Source organism: Bos indicus, chromosome 4, assembly GCF_029378745.1.
Source record: "Bos indicus isolate NIAB-ARS_2022 breed Sahiwal x Tharparkar chromosome 4, NIAB-ARS_B.indTharparkar_mat_pri_1.0, whole genome shotgun sequence".
NCBI classification, from domain to species: domain Eukaryota; kingdom Metazoa; phylum Chordata; class Mammalia; order Artiodactyla; family Bovidae; genus Bos; species Bos indicus.
Genome location: NC_091763.1, coordinates 87,256,306 through 87,279,744, shown reverse-complemented (window position 1 = coordinate 87,279,744; position 23,439 = coordinate 87,256,306). Strand labels below are relative to the sequence as shown.

The window sequence follows — 23,439 nt, the reverse complement described above, 5'->3', positions numbered from 1 at the left end:
GCTCAGCGGCTAAGTCGTTGTTCAAAGTGAACACTTGCGGAGTTGCTGAGGTGAAGAGACTTTTCAGAGACTCTTGTATCAACATTCAAATCAGAGTTGAAAATGGGAAAATGAATTAGTTATCATTGTGGGGTGTTAACTGAGCTACGTAAGATTAATTTTGGACCCCATTTACATTCTAAAGCCAGTATGCTTACAGTATTAAAAAGATTTTTCATGCTTTTTTTGAGGCTGCATTTGTTTCTGATGAAGGTAAATTTGGGTCCAAGCCAAACTGAAAGAACAGTGATTTTGATGAATATGTTGAAAATCTTCCCAAAACTTACATGTGTTTTTATTAAACTTATATGTGTTTTTTATTAATTTTTTAAGCGTATTCAGTGTTTAAGTGTTACATTTGGAGGATATCATTGATGTAAAGGACTTTTGATACTAGTATGTTTTAGTTCATTGTAATAAACCATTTAATGGCTTTAAAATTCCATATTTGTATCTACAATTTAAGCAAACTGAATTATTTCATAAATCTGTATTCAGCTAATACCTCTGCAAATAACTGTATGCCCTCAGATGCTGCATATTTTGTGGTGATATAAAAATTCCTGAAGCAATCACCTATTAATACAACTATTGCTATCTGTAATCTAATATTTATTATGCAAATATGGCAGGCACTTATGCAAAGCACTGTTTTACCACCACACTATCTCTTTTAGTCTTCAGAATAAGATTTGAGGATAGGTATTATTATCCCCATTGTACAGATTAACTTGATGTACAAAGAGGTTTTATATTAATAATTTGGCCAGAATTATACAGTTAGTATGTGGTAGGTAGCGTCTGGTGATCAGATCCAGTTCTGTCAGTCTCTAGATGCTAAGCTCCCATATCCTTTGTCACTGTGCCATGATCAAATAAATGCACACAACTACAGTTGATCTGAAGACAAACAGGTATGTGCATAATCACTGTGGAACATTCATTTCATGAGGTACATAACAGTGTTACTACGTTAAAGAAATGGCCAGTGAGTGATGGCATAAAGAGACCCGCACTCATGAAGCCCACTTACCACGGGACATTACTGGAAACTGAAGTAGATAGACATCTATGTTGTTTTGGCCTCATATCAAAGTGTTCTCTGCTTATTGTCGATGTGTCAGAATCATGACTTGAAGTTGCTGCAAACAACAGCAGGCTATCAAGGCATAATGTTAATTACATATCAGCTGAGCTGGCACAGGATGTAAACAGTCAGCCATGCCACTAAGTGGTCTGTACCTGCTGGAAACATACGAGAGCCACTCTCTTAATGAGACGCCATCAAAATCTGCTCTCAGCTTAAAGAAATGGCTGCACCAGCCTATTGATATCTGAAATATCCTGCACACCCTGCAGCAGACTGCTGTCACGTTATCTGAGAATGCCACTACTGCAGGAAATTAGATGATCTAGGTTTAGTCTTAGGACATAAGCTGATGTTTGCTAATAGTAATGCAAAGTGAATAGATAAACTGCTGTCAAATTAAGAAAGTCATGGGGTAGTGTCTCTCTGGCTTTACGTTTTAAACTGATTTAAGATGTACAAACCCAAGACGTGCTCAGTATAGGATAAACTCAAACCATACAGAAGTCTCTGTGGCCCTCATCAGAACCCCTACCAGTATGGCCCCCTGATTTCAGTCTTTTCCCCCAGTGGCCAAGTAGCCACTGCTGGCAGTTTGAACTTTTAAACTTGTTTCAGTATAATCCAATCCTAATGGAATCATCCGCATATATATTTGTTTCCTGAATTGTTTTGACCCACTTTTAAAATGTGTGATGGGATTTCCCTTGTGGTCCAGTTGACTAAAACTCTGTTTCCAGTGCAAGGGGCCTGGGTTTAATCTCTGGTCAGGGAACTAGGTCCTACATGCTGCAATGAAGATTGAAGATCCCACATGCCACCAAGACTGACACAGCTAAATAAATTAATTAATTAAAACAAATATTTAAGATAAATAAAAAATAAAACATCAAGTTACCATGTCAGTATCTAAAAATTCACTTTATTCCTTTTAATGGATGATTGGATTCCATAATTTAGTTTAAAATAATTTACATAACAGTTCCCTGTTTTTAGAAATTTAAGTTCCTTTCATTAATCAACAAATAATGCTGGAATATATATGCTTGATCTGTGGGCTCATCCATGTGTGTTAGAGTATCCCTATAGAAATGAAATTGCTAAGCCAGGGCATAGACACCTATAATATGAAGTAAGATTTATAAAACTTGATGACTCATGAATATTTAAATATTCACTGAAACTTAGTTTTTTTTTTAATTTGTCTTTTTTTTGTATAGTTAATGGTTATTATGAGTCGAGTTGCATGTATTATTTTATCTTTCAAAATACACATAGGAAAGAAAATTGAAAATTGTTTTGGCTGTGGGAAAAAATCTCAGAGGAAAAGAATTTTTTAAGTTTCCTTTTTATGATAGCCTTTGTAATAATCGAGTTTTCTGTAATGAAATAATGCATTTACTCTTCAAAATAGTTGTAAAATATATTGAAATGATCATTTACCTATGTCTCAAGAGTTAAAATTATAAAAGAAAGTAGAATGAGAGTAGAGCTGAATTTGATAAGAAATGTCTCACAAGGATCAGGAAATGATCCCAATGCCAAAATTCCTCTTTCCCATGTACCTTGTGTTCCTTTAAAATTTGTGTTGGTATGTTCATGTAGAAAAATATCTGTTTCTCTTCTTTTTTAGCTCACACCTACATGAAAGAGTAAAGACCTATGAATGAGGAATGTGCAATATTGTAACCGTATTTATCTGAATTGAATGTTAATGGACTTGATTGTTTTATAAGACTCAACTTTAAAATGCTGTATGTGTATATGTTTATATGTATGCATGCATTCATATGCATATATATCTTTACACATACATGTGGAGTGTTCCTCCTGCATGACTGGTAAATGTAAGATAAGTAAATATTATCTCACCTTTAATTTGGGTTCCTTCTCAAACCTATATAAAACATAAACTTGATTTATATTTGAGCATCTGTGCGTGTGTGCACAGGTGTACCTGACTTTTTACAACCCTATGGACTATCCTCGTCCAGGAGATCTTCCTGACCCAGGGATCAAACCTGCATCTCCTGCATTGAAGGCAGATTCTTTACCATTGAGCCATCAGGGAAGCCCATATTTGAGCATACTTGAACCAAAACCATGGTGTCTCTTTTGTCCCCCTTTTTTTTCATTACCCCATGTCAATCAGAAAATCCTATTTTATCTACAGCCAGAATAGTATCCTGCTTACATTCAGTTCTTTCCATCTTCTCTGCTATCATTCTATTTGAAACCATTATTATCTTCACATGGATTTTCACAATAGAGTCCCAGCTGTTCTCTCTGGGTCTACTTTCTACCATTCTCCTGACAATCCATTCTTCACATTGCCAGAATAATCTATTTGAAGCATAACTCAGGTTTTGCCAATTTTCTGTGTAAATTCTTCCATGACTGCCTATTACACTTAGAAAACCTCTGACCATAACCAAGGGAAAGTCCTATATATTGTCCCTATTGTGGCCTCTAGCTTCCTCTCAGATGAGTCCTCGCCTATCACTGAGCAGCAGCGTGACTTGTAATGCTCTGCATCCAGGGTAATTGCAGCGCCGAGAACTGGGGTTTAGCACCTCCAGGTCACCAGCCTCCTCTCTCAAATATATAATAATATAAGTTTCTTTTTAAAGTGTGATCTCTATGCAAATATGCCTTTGAATTAAATCTCCCTACCTTTCTTCCTAGGACTGGGAAGCCTGGTTGTGCTGCAGTTCATGGGGTCAGACATGACAGTGACTAAACATACCACACACCTTTCTTCCACTTGGTTGTTGCTTAGCTTCTTAAGCATCTAAAGAAATTCAGAACATTTATTCTAGCTTTTACATTTTCCCATGACTAGCTTGTTCTACCTACCCACTTAGGTATCAGGTCAAATGTCACCTTAAATGGGTCTTTTTTTGCCCACCCAATCTGAAGTGACTGCCTGTCACATTACCCAATTTTATATTTCTCAGAACATTATTCTCTGATCAGAGTTATCCATCCTTATATATTTATTTGTTAATTATCTCTTTATCCCTTCTAGAATATATGCTCCATGAAAATAAAGACCTTGTCTGTCTTGTAATCTACTGTGAGTAGAAACTGGCTAAATATTTGTTCAATAGATGAATATATGTGAGTCACTCTGAGCACTGTTTTTAAAAAGACTGCCTTTCCTCTTTCTAATTTATACACTGATTGCTAAATCTTTTTTATGCCATTTGGTCAAGACAGTAAATATATATTCCCTTCAAATCCATCATGATCTTGAAAAATATATTCATTTTCCTTGATTAAATTAAGCTCTGGGATTTTTTTTTTTTTTTTTTAATAACTCTAGCAGCACCTTTGGCCTCTGCCAAGAACATTTCCAGCTAAGGATTTTTAAGCCTTAATCTTTACTGAAATTAGACGGTGGCAGTTGCTAAGCTGCCAGCTGTTAACATGATCCCTGAAGTAGGAACCCAACATACAAACCAGAACGTGGTGGTCTCTAAGAACTCATCGTTAGCACTTACACGTGTGGACACGGACAGGTGTTGAACAGGTTGGCAGTTGAAAATAAAATGGGAGGTTTCCTAGATCAGAAGCTGGTACCTCATGGGACCCCAGCAAATTAAGGCGCCCTGTGATGCCAAAAAAGCCTGATTTAACTCTGTCCTCAGATTAAAGTACATTTATATCCCCCAGTTCTCAACAAATCCATTCTTTATGGAGTTATTAAGAATAGACTGGGTTAAGGATATTGAATGTTTATCATGGCTCTGTCTTTCCACTGAATGGATTTTCAGTCGCAATATAGTATATTATATAAGCTTATAAGTCAGCTTATCCCTGAAAACAAATACCAGATCAGAATAGGTCCGACCACCTGTTTCTATCTAATTCCCTGGCATGTGGAGATGGGCCAGACTGCCTTCAGCTGGAAGCACAGGGAGCATGGGGAACCCCTGGCCCCTACCATTTAGCTTTCAACAGCATACATTAGGGCTTCCAGGTAGCACTAGCGGTAAAGAACCCGCCTGCAAATGCAGGAGACATAAGAGACGCACTTCTATCCCTGGGTCAGAAAAATCCCCTGGAGAAGGAAATGGCAACCCACTCCAGAATTTTTGCCTGGAGAATCCCATGGACAGAGGAGCCTGGCAGGCTGCAGTCCATAGAGTCACAAAGAGTCAGACACAACTGAAGCGACTTAGCACCCATGCACAGCATATATTAAAGATTAGTGCCAACTGATAATAAGTTATTTCCAAGTGGGATTTCCCCAGTGTACCCCCACCCCGGATGCTGGCTGCCAAACCAGTAGCTACAAAGTGTTGACACTGTTCAGAAGGATTCACCTGATCTTATGCTACAGGTTCACTGTAGGGTTTGCCTCAGTAAGGTGAATGGGCAAAGTGGAAGGTGCTTGGGGATATTAGAGGAATCAAAAGAATAAAATGCAGTGTCATTTTATGGAAACAGAACCAGGAGCTAGTGAGTCAAAGGATGGTGTTCATACTTTTTTGCTTCTTGAACCAAAGTATTGAAAAGCCAAACTGCACTTTTTTCAGTTGTCTCCTGGGTCAGATTCCCTAATTATCAGCGACAGCTTTGTTGGGCGTTGGTATTTTGTTTCCCTTCCATCTGTGCTCTTCGTTAAACCTCAGGGCCCAATCATCTGTGGTAAACTCCAGGACTGTTAGGTGACTTTTGAAATATTAAACAATATTAAAAGAAGTAAAAAATAAAACATATGTTTAATACTTATTTAAATCACCATGGTTGTCAAAAGTACGTGATTTTTCTGAAGCTGGCGGCTTTTTTGCTTGGATTTTTTTTTTCTTGGTATCTCCAAAGATTTTGAAATTGGTACTTAAACATGTCCATCATGTTAAGAAATAATTGTGTTATTTAAAGCTAGCTAGAAATACAGTACTTAAAGCATAAAACAGCAACCAAACCTGTACTTCAAGTTATATAAAGAAAAAAGCAACATAGATGTAAGCATTTTACACTGCATATGAAAAACAAGTAGCCTTTTGACAGGTAGTTTTTAAAGCTAGATCTTAAATAGCAAGCACATTTTTAGCGCTTTAGGTATGCTATGCATGTCAAGCCTGGACTCTTTAATGCACGACAGCATGAACATGACTTGTATAAAGACCTTTAGAGATTAATCTTTTTTGTTGTTTTAAGAGAATCATTTTTAAAATATATACATTAAAATATATATTCATGATAATATCCATTAGAAATAGAGGGAATATGGGGAGGGAGGAGGGAGGGGTTCAGGATGGGGAACACATGTATACCTGTGGCGGATTCATTTTGATATTTGGCAAAACTAATACAATTATGTAAAGTTTAAAAATAAAATAAAATTTGAAAAAAAAAAGAAATAGAGGGAATAATATCTAAACTACATTTAGAGGCATCTCTGATTTTTCTTCTCATCCTCAATTTCTTGTCCATTTATGTATTTGAATATTCAACAGGTATTTTCAATACCATGATTGCTATCTTTTTAATGGGAAGAAGCAACCCATCAGCCTGGGGCGAAGTAGACGTATAAGTTGGGGAGAACCCAGTGAGGCTGGAAAGCAGAAGCCTGAGGCATGAAGGCCAACAGTCCTTAGTCATTCCCAGCCTGGAAACATACAGCCTCAAAATGGGGTCAAGCCTGACATCACACTTTCTTACCTATTACAGAACAAAATGTATCTCTAACCCACAATGAAATGACTCTAGAAAGACACATAAGAAGAGAGAGAGGGATGATGGATCCCTGACAGCTGGATTTGACTTATTGGGAGCCGACTGCGTATTAGGCAGGCATGGTGCTAGCTATCCTGCATTAGTATCTCCGGTGCTCACAAGGGCTTCCCAGGTCGTGCTAGTGGTAAGGAACCCATCTGCCAATGCAGGAGTCATGAGAGACGTGGGTTTGATCCCTGGGACAGGAAGATCCCCTGGAGGAAGGAATGGCAGCCCACTCCAGTATTCTTGCCTGGAGAATCCCATGGACAGAGGAGCCTGGGGGGCTACAGTCCACTGGGCAGCAAACAGCTGGACACAACTGAACCAACTCAGCACACAGTGCTCTCAAAGACCTGTAGAACACGTGTTACTGTCTCTGTTTTATAAAAAATCAAGCTGAGCAACACAAGGGTTAGAGTGAGATGTCCCCAGTCTTGTCAAACAGAAGCTGAAAAGAATAAGGAGAAGTAATTGAGGGAGAAATGAAAGTGGGACCTAGATTTGAAATGGCAGACTCATTTGTTAAACATGGTTTATCCTCCTTCACTTCCAATCAAAATACTTCCAATATTGAAATATGATTGTCTTCAGAGAGCCCTTTTCTGGATGCTTTATCAAAAATAGACTCCCTTCCCTGTCATACTCTACTCTGTTTTATTTTTCTTCAAAACAACTCATTCAAAACAACCCAAAATTGTTGTAGGTATTGTTTATCTGTAATCCAGTCTTCTCCATATCACCGTGTGAGAATTGATATTATTTTTCTATTTTTTTTTCTTATTCTGATGCCGAGGACGTTATTGTATACTCAAGGCCTAGAAAAAATGCACTGTAGATATTCAATAAATATTTGTTGAATGAATGAATAACAGGGAAAACTACCCATGGAAGAAGATAATAAAAACTGAAAGTGGACATAGAACTACAGTTAGTTATTTGCCATTCTGACTAGTAAGAAATGAAATACTAGTTATCATGTCTCTAAAAGGTATCAAGGAAGAACCAGATGCATCTTCCTAAAAAAGACCAGAGAGAAATAGGAGCATGCCCGTCAGGCTTCAAACTGTCTTGCTAATTTGCTAGATTTTACAACTGTAGGTCACTGTAAACTTTTCATCATAAATTTAGTTACAATGGAGGTAGTTTCTATAATAAAACCATTAAATCAATAATAAACGTTCTCAATCAAATTTGAATATTGTTGTGATTTTATGTGCATCTCTAACCAACCTAGACAGCATATTGAAAAGCAGAGACATTACTTTGCCAACAAAGGTCCATCTAGTCAAGGCTATGGTTTTTCCAGTGGTCATGTATGGATGTGAGAGTTGGACTGTGAAGAAGGCTGAGCGCTGAAGAATTGATGCTTTTGAACTGTGGTGTTGGAGAAGACTCTTGAGAGTCCCTTGGACTGCAAGGAGATCCAAGCAGTCCATTGTAAAGGAGATCAGTCCTGGGAGTTCTTTGGAACGAATGATGCTAAAGCTGAAACTCCAGTACTTTGGCCACCTCATGTGAAGAGTTGACTCATTGGAAAAGACTCTGATGCTGGGAGGGAATGGGGGCAGGAGGAGAAGGGGACGACAGAGGATGAGATGGCTGGATGGCATCACCGACTCGATGGACGTGAGCCTGAGTGAATTCCGGGAGTTGGTGTTGGACAGGGAAGCCTGGTGTGCTGCAATTCATGGGGTCACAAAGAGTCAGACATGACTGAGCGACTGAACTGAACTGAACTGAACCATTGCAAATTGTATACTATTAGCTTTTTCTCCTTGAATTCTTATTTCCATAACTGATCCCCAACAGAATTGTATTCTTAGGAAATAAGTATTATGCATCAATGGGCTTCCCTGATGGCTTAGCTTATCTGCCTGTAATACAGGAGACGCAGGTTCGATCCCTGGGTTAGGAAGATCACCTGGAGGAGAAAATGGCAATGCACTGCAGTATTCTTGCCTGAGAAGTCCCACGGACAGAGGAGCCTGGTAGTCTACAGTCCATGGGATCACAAAGGGACACGACTGAGCAACTAAGCACACATTATGCATCAGAATCTGATCCCTCTATCGCGCTTTTCTGCAATTAAAAATGTCTGCAAAATTGGAGTAAAAATCTCTCCTCTGTTGGAGAGTCCTAAACCCCAGTTCCTTAGAATATGACCTTATTTGAAAGTAACAGTGTGCATAATCAAGATGAGGTCATACCAGAGAAGGGTGTGCCCCTAATCGAGTGTGACTAGTGCCCATGTTAAAAAAGAGGGAGCTTGGAAGCAGATACACACACAGGAGAATGCCAAGTGAAGATGAAGGCAGAGATGGATATGATACCTCCACAAGCCAAGGAGTGCCAAAACTTGGCAGCAACCCACTACAAGTGAGAAAGACAAGGAGCGAATTACCCTCGCAGCCCTTAGAAGGAACCAACCTGCTGACCCCTTAATAGTTCAGCTTCTCGCCTCTAGCACTTCAAGACAATAAATTTCTGTTGTTTAAGCCAAATAAAGATCCAGAGAGCAAAGAGAGCCAATATAAAGAATAACACAGGAAGGCCAAAAAACCCCTTTGCCTAAAAAATCTTTGTTACTAGATCTTTTTCTCCTAAACTCCCAGATTTATTTCCCCTTGTCCTTCTGTTTGAAAAAACCAAGTCAGTCAAACTGCCTCACCTGAAGGAAAATGAAAGTCAAGGGCTTCCCTGGTGGCTCAGTGGTGAGGACTCTGCCTGCCAATGCAGGAGACACAGGTTCAATCCCTGGTCCTGGAAGATCCCACATGCTGTGGGGTGGCTAAGCCCCTGTGCCCCAACTACTGAGTCTGTATTCTAGAGCCCAGGAGCCACAGCTTCTGAAGCGTGCGTGCTGCAATTACTGAAGCTCACACGTCCTGGGGCCCATACTCCACCAGGGAATCCACCACAGTGAGAAGCCTGCACATCAGAACTAGAGAGCAGCCCCTGCTTGCTGCAACTCGAACAAATCTTGAGCAGCAACAGAGACTCAGCACAGCCAAAAATAATTGTTTTTAATTATAAAAAATGAAACAAGAGGAAGAGTAAATAAAAATTCCTGTGACCGGAAGGCTTTAAGTATTACAAATGTATTTTGTATTGAAGTATAACTACAATTATAAGTAGCACACAGCTTATGATAACATATGAGTAATTGAAGAATAATTATTAAGGTTAAATTTGACTGGAAATGCTTATGTCAATGAGCTGGATATAGCTTCCCTTCCCAGTTTACCTGTGAATGACTTATTCTATAATGAGAAAGGGTTTCACAGTAATTCCTTTTTTGTTTTCCAAGATATGAGCATTTCCAAGATGTTTTCTTATAACGTTCCAAAATGTGAACATAGGGAAGCCTGGCTTATCTAAATAAGCAGATGGGAACAGAACCTTTGTCACAGTGATATCTCTCACTGTCTCAAAATTTTTTTCTAATTCCTGAGTTAGATGCCCCATAAAGTGATATATCTTATTATTTTTAATATTTGGTCATTTTATAACTAGAAGGCTAATTCAAGAAGGCTTTAGAATTAGAGCCTTCTACAGTTATGCTGAAAACAAAAAATTATGGAAACCATGTTACTTTCAAAATACGTTGTTTTGCCTCTGATTGTAGAGAACCATACAGTTGCAACAGGAAAAACGTCTGTCAAAACCTCACTATCATGTGTAAAACAGATAGCTAGTGGAAATCCACTGTATAGCACAGGGAGCTCAGCTCGATCACTGGATGGGTAGGATTGGGGAGGAAAGTCCTAAAGAGAGGCAATATATGTATACATATAGCTGATACACTTCATTTTAGGGAAGAAACCAGTGCAACATTGTAGAGCAACTGTACCCCAATTTTAAAAAGTTGCTACATACATGCCTGCTAAAGAATGAAAATTGGGTTAGAGAGAGCTGCTAGTTTCTACTTGCTTTCAAGCTTGAGGCTGAAGAGGTGAATTCTGTCACTACTTCAGTGGGAAACTACAAGGAATCAATGAGGCTCTCCTATCATTTGGCAAATAGCAGACTTTGAAAATCTGTTTTTCAAGGATAGATTTAAAAAGCGGTGGAGGAGGGACAAAGGGAGACCTATGAAGAGATTCTATAATATTGAAATCAAATATATTGATTTTATTTTTGAAATTTATGAGAAACACGGTCTGTATTGAAAAGTTTGTAAAAACGAGGAGTTGTCTGAGATTAATGAAAGAGTTCTGGGAGAAATCAGAAGGATTAAAACTAAAAACAGCAGATAATTGGTGCCCACATTTTAGGTAGTGATGTACAGAATGAGGAGCTTCCCAGGTGGCTCAGTGATAAAGAACCTACCTGCCAGTGCAGGAGACATAGAGACTCGGGTTTGATCCCTGGGTTAGGAAGATGCCCTGGAGAAGGAAATGGCCACCGACTCCAGTATTCTAGCCAAGGAAATCCCATGGACAGAGGAGCCTGGCATGAGTCAGATACAGCTGAGCAACTGGGCATGCACACACATACAGAATGACCACTGCTTCAAAGTCAGTTCTATAGGAGAAGAAAAGTTTCTGAAAGACAAATCTTTTTTTTTCTTTACTGAATGTAACTTGCATACAGTATATAACTTCCTTATATAACTTTCACAAAATCTGAAGTTTAGGTTTTACATATTGTTATAATTACTTAATTATTTCATACACCTGTAACATTTTAGGAATCATTTTTCATGTTTTTCTTCGAGTCAAGTGTGAACTGAAAGCTGCTCACAATGGCAGATACTAAGGAAAGAAAGCAAGTATCCAATAAAACAAAAATCTGCTTTTCTAAGTGTGAAGAGAAGAGGACAAAACAGATGAACAGAGCAGAAATCAGAATAAAAGTAAAAAATGCAGCAAAAGAAACATCTTGTGAAATTTAAAAGATATTGTCTGCAAATACACAGACTTCCCACATTTCAGGAAGTTTAGTGAAAACAGATTTTCATCTAAACATTTCTTTCAAAATATTTTTTCAATTAAGGTTGTGTGTGTTGCTTCAGATATCTCCTTAACACCGAACTGTGGAAGTCAGTAGAGTTACAGCTGCAGAGAATTGATGGGAAATTGTATGACTTGAGAATTCAGTATACCTCCAAGAAGTTGTTCATGAATAAAAGCACTGGAAAAAAATATTGGGTTGGCCGAACCGTTCAGGTTTTTCTATAACAACATCTTACCAGAAAAAGCTAAACCAACCTTTTGGCCAAACCCAGTATTATAATATGGGTTATATATTATAACCCATATGGGTTATAATAGGTTATATTATATTATATGTTATATATATTATAATCTATATTATAATTATGGGATTCAGAAAATACACAATTCACTTTCCTAAAAATATTTAAAGGGAATTTCTGATATTTAAAATGTAAATCAGTGTGCAGGGCTGTGCTTACTTGCTCAGTTGTGTCCGACTCTTTGCAACCCCATGGACTGTAGCCCATCCATGCACCTCTGCTCTTGGGATTCTCCAGGCAAATATACTGGAGTGGGTTGCCATGCCCTCCTCCAGGGCATCTTCCCAACCCAGGGATCGAACCCAGGTCTCCCATATTCTTTACTGTCTAAGCTACCAAGGAAGCCCGAGAATACTGGAGTGGGTAGCCTATCCCTTCTCCAGGGAATCTTCCTGACCAGGAATCGAGTAAATGAGTTGTAGTATCTTAGAAATATCAAACTTAAAATATAGAAGAATTAAAGAGCATAATGTTAAGAAACAAAGATAGCTACATCTAAATTACTGTTACAAAATATTTTGACTCAAAGAAAAACTTGAAAAATTATTCCTATAATAGGTTACAGGCTTATGAAGTAATTAAGTAATTATAACAATATGTGAAATTGTAAACTCCAGATTTTGTGAAAGTTATATAAGGAAGTTATATACTGTATGTAAGTTATATACAGTAAAAAAAAAAAAAAAAAGGTTTGTCTTACAGTAGGTAAATAAAATATGGGGTCAATGATGCCTTTGAAAACTTGTAAAATGGTATAGATTAAAAATAGGATGCCAAGGAATTTTTAGTGACCATATAGCAGAAGACAGAAATATATATGTAAAATTCATATGTATAATTGTATTGTAATATAAAATTCACATGTATATATGTATATATGAATTTTTAGTTTAAATGAGTTAAATGGACCTAGTGACAGATTCTTGGAATGGAATAAAAACCAAAATCCACATGTGATTTTCCTGTGATTCAGAAAATTTATTTTTCTGAATTCACAGACAAAAGGCTAAAACACAGAGAGAAAGTAGGATGACAGTGTTAAATTCAGACCAAGTTAAATTCAAGAGGAGGATTAAATATATGAAAGGATTATACTTTTATATCAATTACAGATATAAACATTACTATAAAACAAATGAGGGTGATTTATCAAATATATACCTGAGAGAAGATAAATAACAAACAGATAATGCCTCAACTTGTTTGCTGCTCAACTCGCTTTCCTCTCTCCCATACCGTTAGTAGTCTTTGATGCTAGATTCTTAGACATATCTAAGTAAATGTCTTACACCTCTCTTAAATAGTAGCTTTGCCAGAATTTGAGGCAATTAGCTTGTTATTTGGGCTTCCCTGGTGGCTCACATGATAAAGAATCTACCTGTAATGCTGGGAGACCTGGGTTCAGTCCCTGGGTTGGGAAAATCCCCTGGAAGAGGGCATGGCAACCCACTCCAGTATTCTTGCCTAGAGAATCCCATGGACAGAGCAGCCTGGCAGGCTATAGTCCAAGGGGTCGCAATGAGTCGGACATGACTGAACAGCTAAGCGCACAGAGCACAGCTTGTTATTTGGCAATACAGTTGTTTGTAAGTTCCAGAATGTGAATTCTAATGTGATACATTGGAAGGACTGCTTACTAGATTGTAGAGACTTGTGTTCTCCATTCCAGATAGCGTTCTCTTTCTGGGTGACCTTAGGAAAATCAGTTTCCACATCTGTGAACTTTGCAGTTAAAATCGCACTCTCAAGGGCTCATACATAACCCTCATCCCTCAATAGCAGTATGTTTCAGAGAATAATCTTTTGTTTCCTTTTCGGTGAAGCTTAGCTCTGGGAGTAGCTACTTGATTTAGTGAGAAATCATAGTCTCTAGTTTCCAATGTATTATTTTAAAATCCTTACTACATAATTGAAACCTGTAATTCTAGCAAATGTAACAATATTTTGTTCCCTTGGTCAATTTTTACTGATTAAATAAATACCTTGTAGAATGTTATGACAGTACTCTCAAAAAGTAAATCTGTAATGTTGAAAAATACAACAACCGTATGTGTTATTATATAATATGTATCTGATACACATGTAAATAATATTTGGAATTTGTAATGAAGTTATACATTTTATTATGTTCCTTTACAGCTTTGAAGCTGCTTATTGTTTTTTGTTCGAAACAGCTTTCAGTTTGCAGTACATTTTATTATAGTGGTCTCTTTTCTTGAAGTAGAAATGCATGAAATATAGAAAGATACCATTACTTATATGAACCACATGTTTTTGAGAAGGTTAAGAATTTCTTTTAAAATGTGAATAATCACTCCCTAAATAGTTGTTTCCTAAATTATTTTTTGCTTTATTATTTGTTGTTTCATTTTATTTTTCCTGAATTTTCTTAGCATTTTGATGACCTTATGGTGAGAAACTAAATTTAGTGATCTATAAGTTCAGTTCAGTTCAGTTGCTCAGTTGTGTTCGACTCTTTGCGACCCCATGAACTGCAGCACGCCAGGCCTCCCTGTCCATCACCAGCTCCCAGAGTCCACGCAAAGCCATGTCCATCGAGTCGGTGATGCCATCCAACCATCTCATCATCTGTCATCTCCTTCTCCTCCTGCCTTCAATCTTTCCCAGCATCAGGGTCTTTTCCAATAAGTCAGCTCTTCGCATCAGGTGGCCAAAGTATTGGAGTTTCAGCTTCAACATCAGTCCTTCCAATGAACACCCAGGACTGATCTCCTTTAGGATGGACTGATTGGATCTCCTTACAGTCCTTGAAGTGATAATGATGCAGGTCACACTGGGCCACATTGAACTGCTCACCATGTGTCAGAAACCCAGGCCCAGAGTTAATCAGGCAGAGCCCGGGGAGATGGTGACATATATTAATGTAGAAAAATGTTTTTTATTTTTTATGGAGGTTGAATAGATGATTTTTATGGATAGATCACCTTGGCAGAGTCGATAAGTCCTACATTTCTTCTTCTGAAATGTACTTCCAGTTGTGGTTACAATACGTTCTATGACATTAGTCTATCAAGGAGTGGGTCAGTTCTTGGCTGCAATCACTATCTGCAGCAATCTTGGAGCCCAGGAAAATTAAGTCAGCCACTGTTTCCCCATCTGTTTCCCATGAACTGATGGGACCGGATGCCATGATCTTCATTTTCTGAATGTTGAGTTTTAAGCCAACTTTTTCACTCTTCTCTTTCACTTTCATCAAGAGGCTCTTTAGTTCTTCTTCACTTTCTGCCATAAGGGTGGTGTCATCTGCATATCTGAGGTTATTGATATTTCTCCCAGCAATCTTGATTCCAGCTTGTGCTTCCTCCAGCCCAGCATTTCTCATGGTGTACTCTGCATAGAAGTTAAATAAGCAGGGTGACAATATCAGCCTTGACGTACTCCTTTTCCTATTTGGAACCAGTCTGTTGTTCCATGTCCAGTTCTAACTGTTGCTTCCTGACCTGCACACAGATTTCTCAAGAGGCAGGTCAGATGGTCTGGTATTCTCATCTTTTTCAGAATTGTCAACAATCCTAGAGTAGCAAGAACCATAAGTGTCTCAAGTTATTAGATTCACTATTCCCAAACCTAGCTTTGGGTGTTTTCCCAAATTAGAAAAAGTCGTCTTATAAAGTAATTCATATTCTTTGAGAAAAACTATAAACAGTGATGGAGAAGGAAACTGCAACCCACTCCAGTACTCTTCCCTGGAAAATCCCATGGAAGGAAGAACCTGGTAGGCTACAGTCCTTGGGGTCACAAAGAGTCGGACACAACTCATAAACACTGAAAAAAAAAAAACTTTAAATGACCTATAATTGTACTCTGCAATAATAACTACCGTTCATATGTATGAATAGTGTTTACCAAAAAAAGTGCACTCTACATTTTCTTAAATCTTCTCTTTATGTTGTAATACATATTAGAAATAGTAAAGAATTGTGCTGCTAGGGACATCAGGATGCATGTATCCTTTTGAATTAGTGGGGTTTTTTTTTTTCCATATATATACCCAAGAGTGGAATTTCGGGTCACATGGTAGTTCTAGCGTTAGTTTTCTGTGAATCCTCCATGCTGTTTTCCATGGTGACTACACCAGCAACAGTGTAGAAGAGTTCCTCTTCTTCACATCCTCTCTAACATTTGTTGTTTGTGATCTTTTTGATACTAGCCATTCTGACAGGTGTGAAGTGATACCTCATTGTGGTTTTGTTTTGCAGTTCCCTATTGACTAGAGGTATTGAGCATCTTTTCATGTGCCCATTGGCCATCTCTATGTCTTCTCTGGAAAAATGTCTATTCAAGTCTTATGGCCATGTTTTTAATACATGGTTTTTTGATACTCAGTTGTATGGGCTATTTATATATGTCGTATATAAATCCCTTATTGGTCATTTGCAAATATCTTCTTCTGTTCACTAGGTTGTCTTCATTTCATGTTGATAGATGGTTTCCTTTGCTGTGCGAAACCTTGTAAGTTTAATTAGGTCCCATTTGCTTATTTTTGCTTTCATTTCTTTTGCTCTAGGAGATAGATCTGAAAAATATATTGCTATGGCTTATATCAAAGGGTATTCTGCTTGTGTTTGCCTCTAAAAGTTTTATGGTCCCCAACTTATATTTAATATGACTATTTTTTAATGGCTCTTCTGTTAATAGTTCATAGAATTTTGGCCAGGAGTTCATCAGTTTGGGAAATGCTGAATCATAGGCATAAAAGACCTAACTGTAGATGGATAAACAAAAAGTGCTTTCATCTCTGAGCAAGGTTTTAAAAAATGCTAACATTTAATAACATATGCAAATTTTATGTTATGGTTTTAAACTTAGGCAGTCTTCTGATAAAAAAACTAAAAGATATATTTCATGCAACCAATATGTAAACTTTTTTTCTCATGCAGGTTAGCCAATACACCTTTGCTATGTGCAGTTATAGAGAAAAAAAGTCTGAGCCACAAGAATTAATGCAGCTTGAAGGATACACTGTGGATTACACAGATCCCCACCCAGGTAATTCCTAGTTGAATCACTTGTCATGCCTCTCCTATATTCATGAAATTCTCATAAATATCCTGTGTCTATTTTCCATTCAAACTCCATTCCATAAATGGAACATATTTCATTCATATACCTAGCTAGATAAGACTTGATGGGATTTAAATTATATCTTTATGAGGCTACTTAGTTTTAGCCATAACTCACCATCTCTGTTAACTTAGTGAAAGGATGAAATATCTGAAAGATACTATAATATGGAAATTATAGGATAAGTATCAGCAGTGCTTGCAGAAACTTCTTTACTGAAAAGCAAAAAGGTACAAGAGACAGAAATAGGCAAAGAAATGGCTAATGAATTACTACCATATATTATATTCTACTAATTTTCTCCCCAACAATGGATACTTATATTTCTCTCTCTCCCTCCTAATGTATTAATGCTTGGTATAGTACTGGATACTCAGTGTCTGAGATTAGTGAGCAAGTGAGTAAATGAATGATTATGTGGAGATTAATAAAATTAACCAGCAAGGTAAAGAAATATATGGATTTCCCTGGTGTCTTAATGCTAAAGAATCCATCTGCCAATGAAGAAGACGCAGGTTTGATCTCTGGGTCAGGAAGATCACCTGGAGAAAGAAATGGAAACCCACTCCAGTATTTTTGCCTGGGAAAAATCCCATGAGTAGAGGAGTGGGCTACAGTCATGGGGTCGCAAGAGTCGGACATGACTTCACAACTAAACAACAAAAAAGAAATATATGTATCTGCTAATAAATAGAATAAGAAATTAATATAGAGAGATGAAAAAAGAGTCAGTGATTATATCCACTAATAAATCACTTAAAATCCAAAATATCTTCCCTGTAAAAGAGTTTTGTAAAAGTAAAATACTGTACAATGCAAATATCATTTTAGTCTTAGCTGTATTGTTTTCATATATGTCTTCTACATATAGAATGAGAAATGTGCTAACAGATAAGGAGTGTCTTCTCTGGCATGAAATACCAGACTTTGCTATGCATTCTTGTGTGTGTTGCAGAACTCTGCTGTGTTATGAACTGTTTCCTAGGCTATTTTTAATTTCCAAAGTGATATGGAAGTATAAATCTTTCTCATATCATTTTCCCTTCAATTCTTCAATTGTGGATATGATTCAAAGGCATTGAGCTGCAAATAGCAGATCAGTTCTTTTCCATGAGACCATTTAATGAAAGAGGCTAAAATCTGCCAACTGTGTGAATTTTTAACAATTTTTTTTTCCTCCACAGGCCTTCAGGGTGGGCATATGTTCTTCAATGCTGTTAAAGAAGGAGACACTGTAATATTTGCCAGTGATGATGAACAGGATAGAATACTGTGGGTTCAAGCCATGTACAGGGCCACTGGACAGTCATATAAACCTATTCCTGCAATTCAAGCCCAGAAGCTGAATCCTAAAGGAGGAAGTCTCCATGCAGATGCTCAACTTTGTAAGTTTTGTTGAAAAATAATTTGATTATCAATTAATAACCTTAATAAGATATAAAATTGTCTGAGTCAAATTTGCTCAGTATTATAGTTTGCATCATTACCTGATTCCTAATTGAATAAAAATAGTTCATTTTAGTAGTCATAGAATAAGTTATCTAGCTTTTCACACAAACCTGGAGTAAATGGTGCGTGTGGTTTTCAGTCATGAATTTGCCAGGCCTTGGGGTATCTCTGGGAATCTCAAAAGCATAAGAGAAATTTTATTTAAACTTAATGTAATTTTAACTTATATGTTCTATTGAAATGGGAAGCATATTGCAAAATCAAATTGGCGTTGCTAAGATTCCAGAACACCGAAACAATGAACTGTCACTTTTTAGAGTTGTTCTTAACAAACCAAGAGAATACCAGGCCTATTTTCTGATGTAAGTCAGGAAAACAAAAGTCATCAAGGCAACTTTCTTTTTCTAAATACCTTTATATCCATGTCACTTTCTGTATGCTAATTTAAATCATTAAGAACTAAATTATTCATTTTAATTTGCAAGTAATTAATTGCAAATTATGTAATAATGATAGAAACATTTTCAAACATAGCTTTAGTAATCATTAAACCAAATGTTTTAACTTCTTATACTCCTTTCCAAAACTTCTCTGTTTTCTCCTGTAATGTAATAAATCAGTTTGTCTTTAACTGTAAGCTTAAATCGTGACTTTTCATTCAACACCTTTCATTCTCAAGCTTCATCTCCAGGGGAACAACATTCTGACTTCTCTTACTTTTCATGCATCAAATAACTACTACCTGTTCTGCTTAGACACCGATTAGTATTACATTTAGACACCTTAAACAAAGGCACTTTAGGCCAAATAAAGATGGGATATAAGCTCAACCCGTCTCCTGCATGCTTTAGACTTCTTAGCATACACCTTCAAACTTACCTGATCCATCTTCAAGCGATTATGGTACTTCATAATGTACATGGACCTCACAACTGTAGACTTCTGTATCTCCCTTCCTGGCTCCTGTACAATTCTGGTCATGCATCTTACTTCTACAAATGTTATAAATCCCACAATGCATTGATATTATTATTATGCCTGGAACAGTCAATTACCTTCTAAAGAAATGTAAATAATAAGAGAAAATATTATATACTCAAACATGTAGTTACCATTCCTAGCAGTCTTTATTCACTTACTGAAACATTACACGTCCCGAAGGATGTCCTTTGACTTTTCTTGCAGTACGTGCGTAGCTTTTAGCTTTTTTATGTATGAAAATGTCTTCATTTTACCTTCATTTTGAAAGATGCTTTTCTTTCAGTTCTTTAAAGACTTTGCTCTGCTCTCTGCTAACTTGGTTTTTTTCTTCCCTGATGAAAAATTTTGCTATTATTTTTGTTTCTTCCTCTGTACATAATGTGTGTTGTGGTTTGTTCCCCACCCCCCTCTCAAGCTGCTTTAAAACCTTTCGCTTAAACACTGGTTTTGAGCAATTTAATGATGATGTACTTTGGTGTAATTTTCTTCACAAAAATATTCTTGAGTTTTATTCTAAGACATAGTTAAATTACTCAAAAGTAATTTAATCCTTTCAGGTTTAGCGTTTAGGTGGAGCCAAATAACATCTAGTCTGGGCTCTCCTGGTGGCTCAGTGGGTGAAGAAATCTGCCTGCAATGCAGGGGACCCAAGTTTGATCCCTGGGTTGGGAAGATCCCCTGGAGAAGGAAATGGCAACCCACTCCAATATTCTTGCTGGGAAATCCTATGAACAGAGGAGCCTGGAGGGCTGCAGTCCATGGAGTCACAAGTGTTGGACACGACTTAGTGACTAAAACACTACCACCTGGGTGCCAACTGATGAGCAGTGAAAATTGAAGTTTTACCTTCTGGCTGTTGGAAACAAGCACTGTTCTAGTCTCTGTGTGCATGTGGGCACTGTCCCCTCTAATCCTTTGAGGATTCTTCCTCATCCTCATATTGTTGCCTCCATTGAGTGATGTGGTCAGTATTCATTTGAATACGGAGTGGGGTAGGGGGAAGAAACAATAAACTTTCCTGCAAATTTCAGCAGCCTTGACCTTCCTGAACTGTCAGCTCCCATCTTCTCAGCCCAGAGACACCCTTAGCTCTCCCTGAGTTCTTCTTCCCAGAGCCACCGCTTTGAAAGTTTCTCCGGGTATTAATCTGAGGCAGCTAAAAGGCTCATCTCATTGGTTTCCCCGCCTCTCAGAAATTACTCTGCTATGTTGCCGGATATCCAAAATTTTGAGAACTTTCTTAAAAGTATTTTTAATGATTTTTTCTGTAGTTGTTTCAGGTAGGAGGGTTAATCTGCTTTTAATTACACTGTTTTGACCATAAGCAGAGTAATTGTTTTCTTTGTTAGAGCAGTATTTCTCAGCAAGACTGTCATTTTGGGCTAGATAATTCTTTGTTTCAGGGGTTGGAGGGGAAGGCTGTCCTGTGTATTATGGGATGATTAGTAGTCTTCCTGTCTCCTACCCACTAGATCCCTGTAATAATTGACTCCACTGTCCCAGGTCTAACGACCAAAATTTTCTCTGCTGCTGCTGCTAAGCTGCTTCAGTTGTGTCCGACTCTGTGCGACCCCATAGAAGGCAGCCCACCAGGCTCCCCCGTCCCTGGGGTTCTCCAGGCAAGAACACTAGAGTGGGTTGCCATTTCCTTCTCCAATGCATGAAAGTGAAAAGTGAAAGTGAAGACAGTCAGTCATGTCTGAATCTTTGCGACCCCATGGACTGCAGCCTACCAGGCTCCTCCGTCCATGGGATTTTCCAGGCTAGAGTACTGGAGTGGGGTGCCATTGCCTTCTCCAAATTTTCTCTAGATGTTGTCAAATGTTCCAGGGGACAGAGACAAAGGTGGGGAAGGTTACCACCATTTAAGAACTGCCAAGTTGCATTGACTTGGAAATTATTTTTATGAAAATGTCTCCCTAATTCACTTGTGTTCCAGTATTTTTTCCTTCACATCTTGAGTATAAGGAATACCCAAGACATATACTGGTGTTATAAAGGATGTTGTTGTTCAGTAGTGAAGTCATGTCTAACTATCTTGCAACCCCATGGACTGTAGCCCGCCAGGCTCCTCTCTTCATGGGATTTCCCAGGCAAGAATCCTGGAGTGGTTTGCCCTTTCCTTCTCCAGGGGATCTTCCAAACCCAGGAATCAAATCTATGTCTCCTGCATTGGCAGGTGAATTCTTTAGCACAGAGCTACCAGGGAAGCCCGTATTATAAAGGATATCATCCATCTTACACAAAGTGGAAAGAGAAGTGGTTGGGAAGCACTGGGTCAAGAACATTAAAATCATGACTTCCTGATATGGATTTAATAAAAGATCTGATAATCAGTTTAGTAAGAGAGCCATATAATGTCTTCCCAGCAAAATCTTTCCATTGGATAGCAATGTACTATGAAGGCAGTGTTGATCAGCCTAAGTGGAACTGAATTTTTTAGCCCCTTGATTAACTTGCTTTAAAAAAGCTAAATTTGTTCTAAAAATCCAAACTGTTCCAGTTGTGTTGAGGTTTTTTTTTTATTTACTCACAGACCCTGATGGTTTATCTTTAAAATGAAAGGAAAGAAGAAAGAAAACTGTATTTCTGTCTCATCTAAATGAGATACTGACCATGACCTTTATCATAGATGCCATTGAACTGATCCAGAGAGTAGTTTTGCCTTAATTTTCCTCTCTTCCTTGACCTCCGTATTATTCCTTTCTCTCTTTCTTGATCATCTCTTGGAAAGACAACTTCTAGAGTCATTAGTGGAAACTGAGAAAATGACATAAAATTAAAATGACTAGAAATAAATGTTTCTAACCCATTTAAATATGTTTTTCATTTCTTTGCTGGCCTATAGCTGGTAAGGGTAAGTATTTTTATGACTTTTTTTTTGCTTTACCATATTAAAATTTTTATAATGATAAAATTTTTTCAAGTAATATCATGATCTTATTTACAGTATCATGATACTGCTTTCTAGGCAGAACTGGAATATTTACAGTAACCTTGTCACTTAGGAAACAGAAACGCTTATTTTTGCCACAACAGGGAAGTAAAAACAACCTAGTATCTCTCATTCATGTGAGCATAAGGGAAATTGCTATGAAATTGTTACTATAGCTTGCAAAAATGTTCTGTAACATTAAGTGAGAAAATGCTAAATTATATATGTGATATTATTGTCACTGTTAAAATTTTTTTAATATAGGTAGAATTATACCTAAAATATTTACAGTGGATGAGTTTAATTAGAGGGATTGATTGCTAATTCATTGCCTCTGTTTCCTGAATTTTCTTTGAAGAATCTATGTTATAACTTTAAAAAGAAAAGCTCAGTTTTAAATCCAACCATACTGAATGGTTAGGAATAGTCAGAACAAAATAATAATTATCAAATCTAACTTATTAGGAACAACATTATTATCTTTTTTAAAATATAAATAATGGTGTGTATTCATAGATTTATCTGATAAGTGGATGTGTTCTACTTCCCTGTTTCATTGACTTTTAAGATACATGGAAATTCTAAGGAAAAAAGTGACTTAAAGCAAGGCTGAAGGAATGCTATCCAGGTTTTCTGCTTCAAACTGTGCACTGTCTTTTGCCAAACTGCCAGACATTGTTTGGTTAAACTACCCTTCATTGTTATCCCCAAAAAACAAAAGATTATGCAAGCACCTTTTAAAAAAATTTTACTTTCACTTTGGCACAAACATAATATATTGTGTTTGTTATCTAATACAATACAGTAATAGCTGACTTTCAATAATAAATCAGTGTCAAAAATGAACCTGAGTACTTCCTTTCAATGTTAAGCCAAATT

At 37.3% G+C, this 23,439-nt stretch overlaps 1 protein-coding gene across 12 annotated transcripts in view; it reads left to right on the top strand.

Annotated features, from left to right (window-relative positions):
* CADPS2 (calcium dependent secretion activator 2) overlaps positions 1 to 23,439 on the top strand; it is a 582,333-nt gene that overhangs the window by 380,113 nt on the left and 178,781 nt on the right. For all 12 annotated transcript variants that reach the window (XM_070787293.1, XM_070787301.1, XM_070787295.1 and 9 more), the window contains 2 exons: positions 17,012 to 17,120; positions 18,380 to 18,580. In XM_070787293.1, coding sequence (XP_070643394.1) covers positions 17,012 to 17,120; positions 18,380 to 18,580 — 310 coding nt within the window. The remainder of the gene's footprint in view (positions 1 to 17,011; positions 17,121 to 18,379; positions 18,581 to 23,439) is intronic.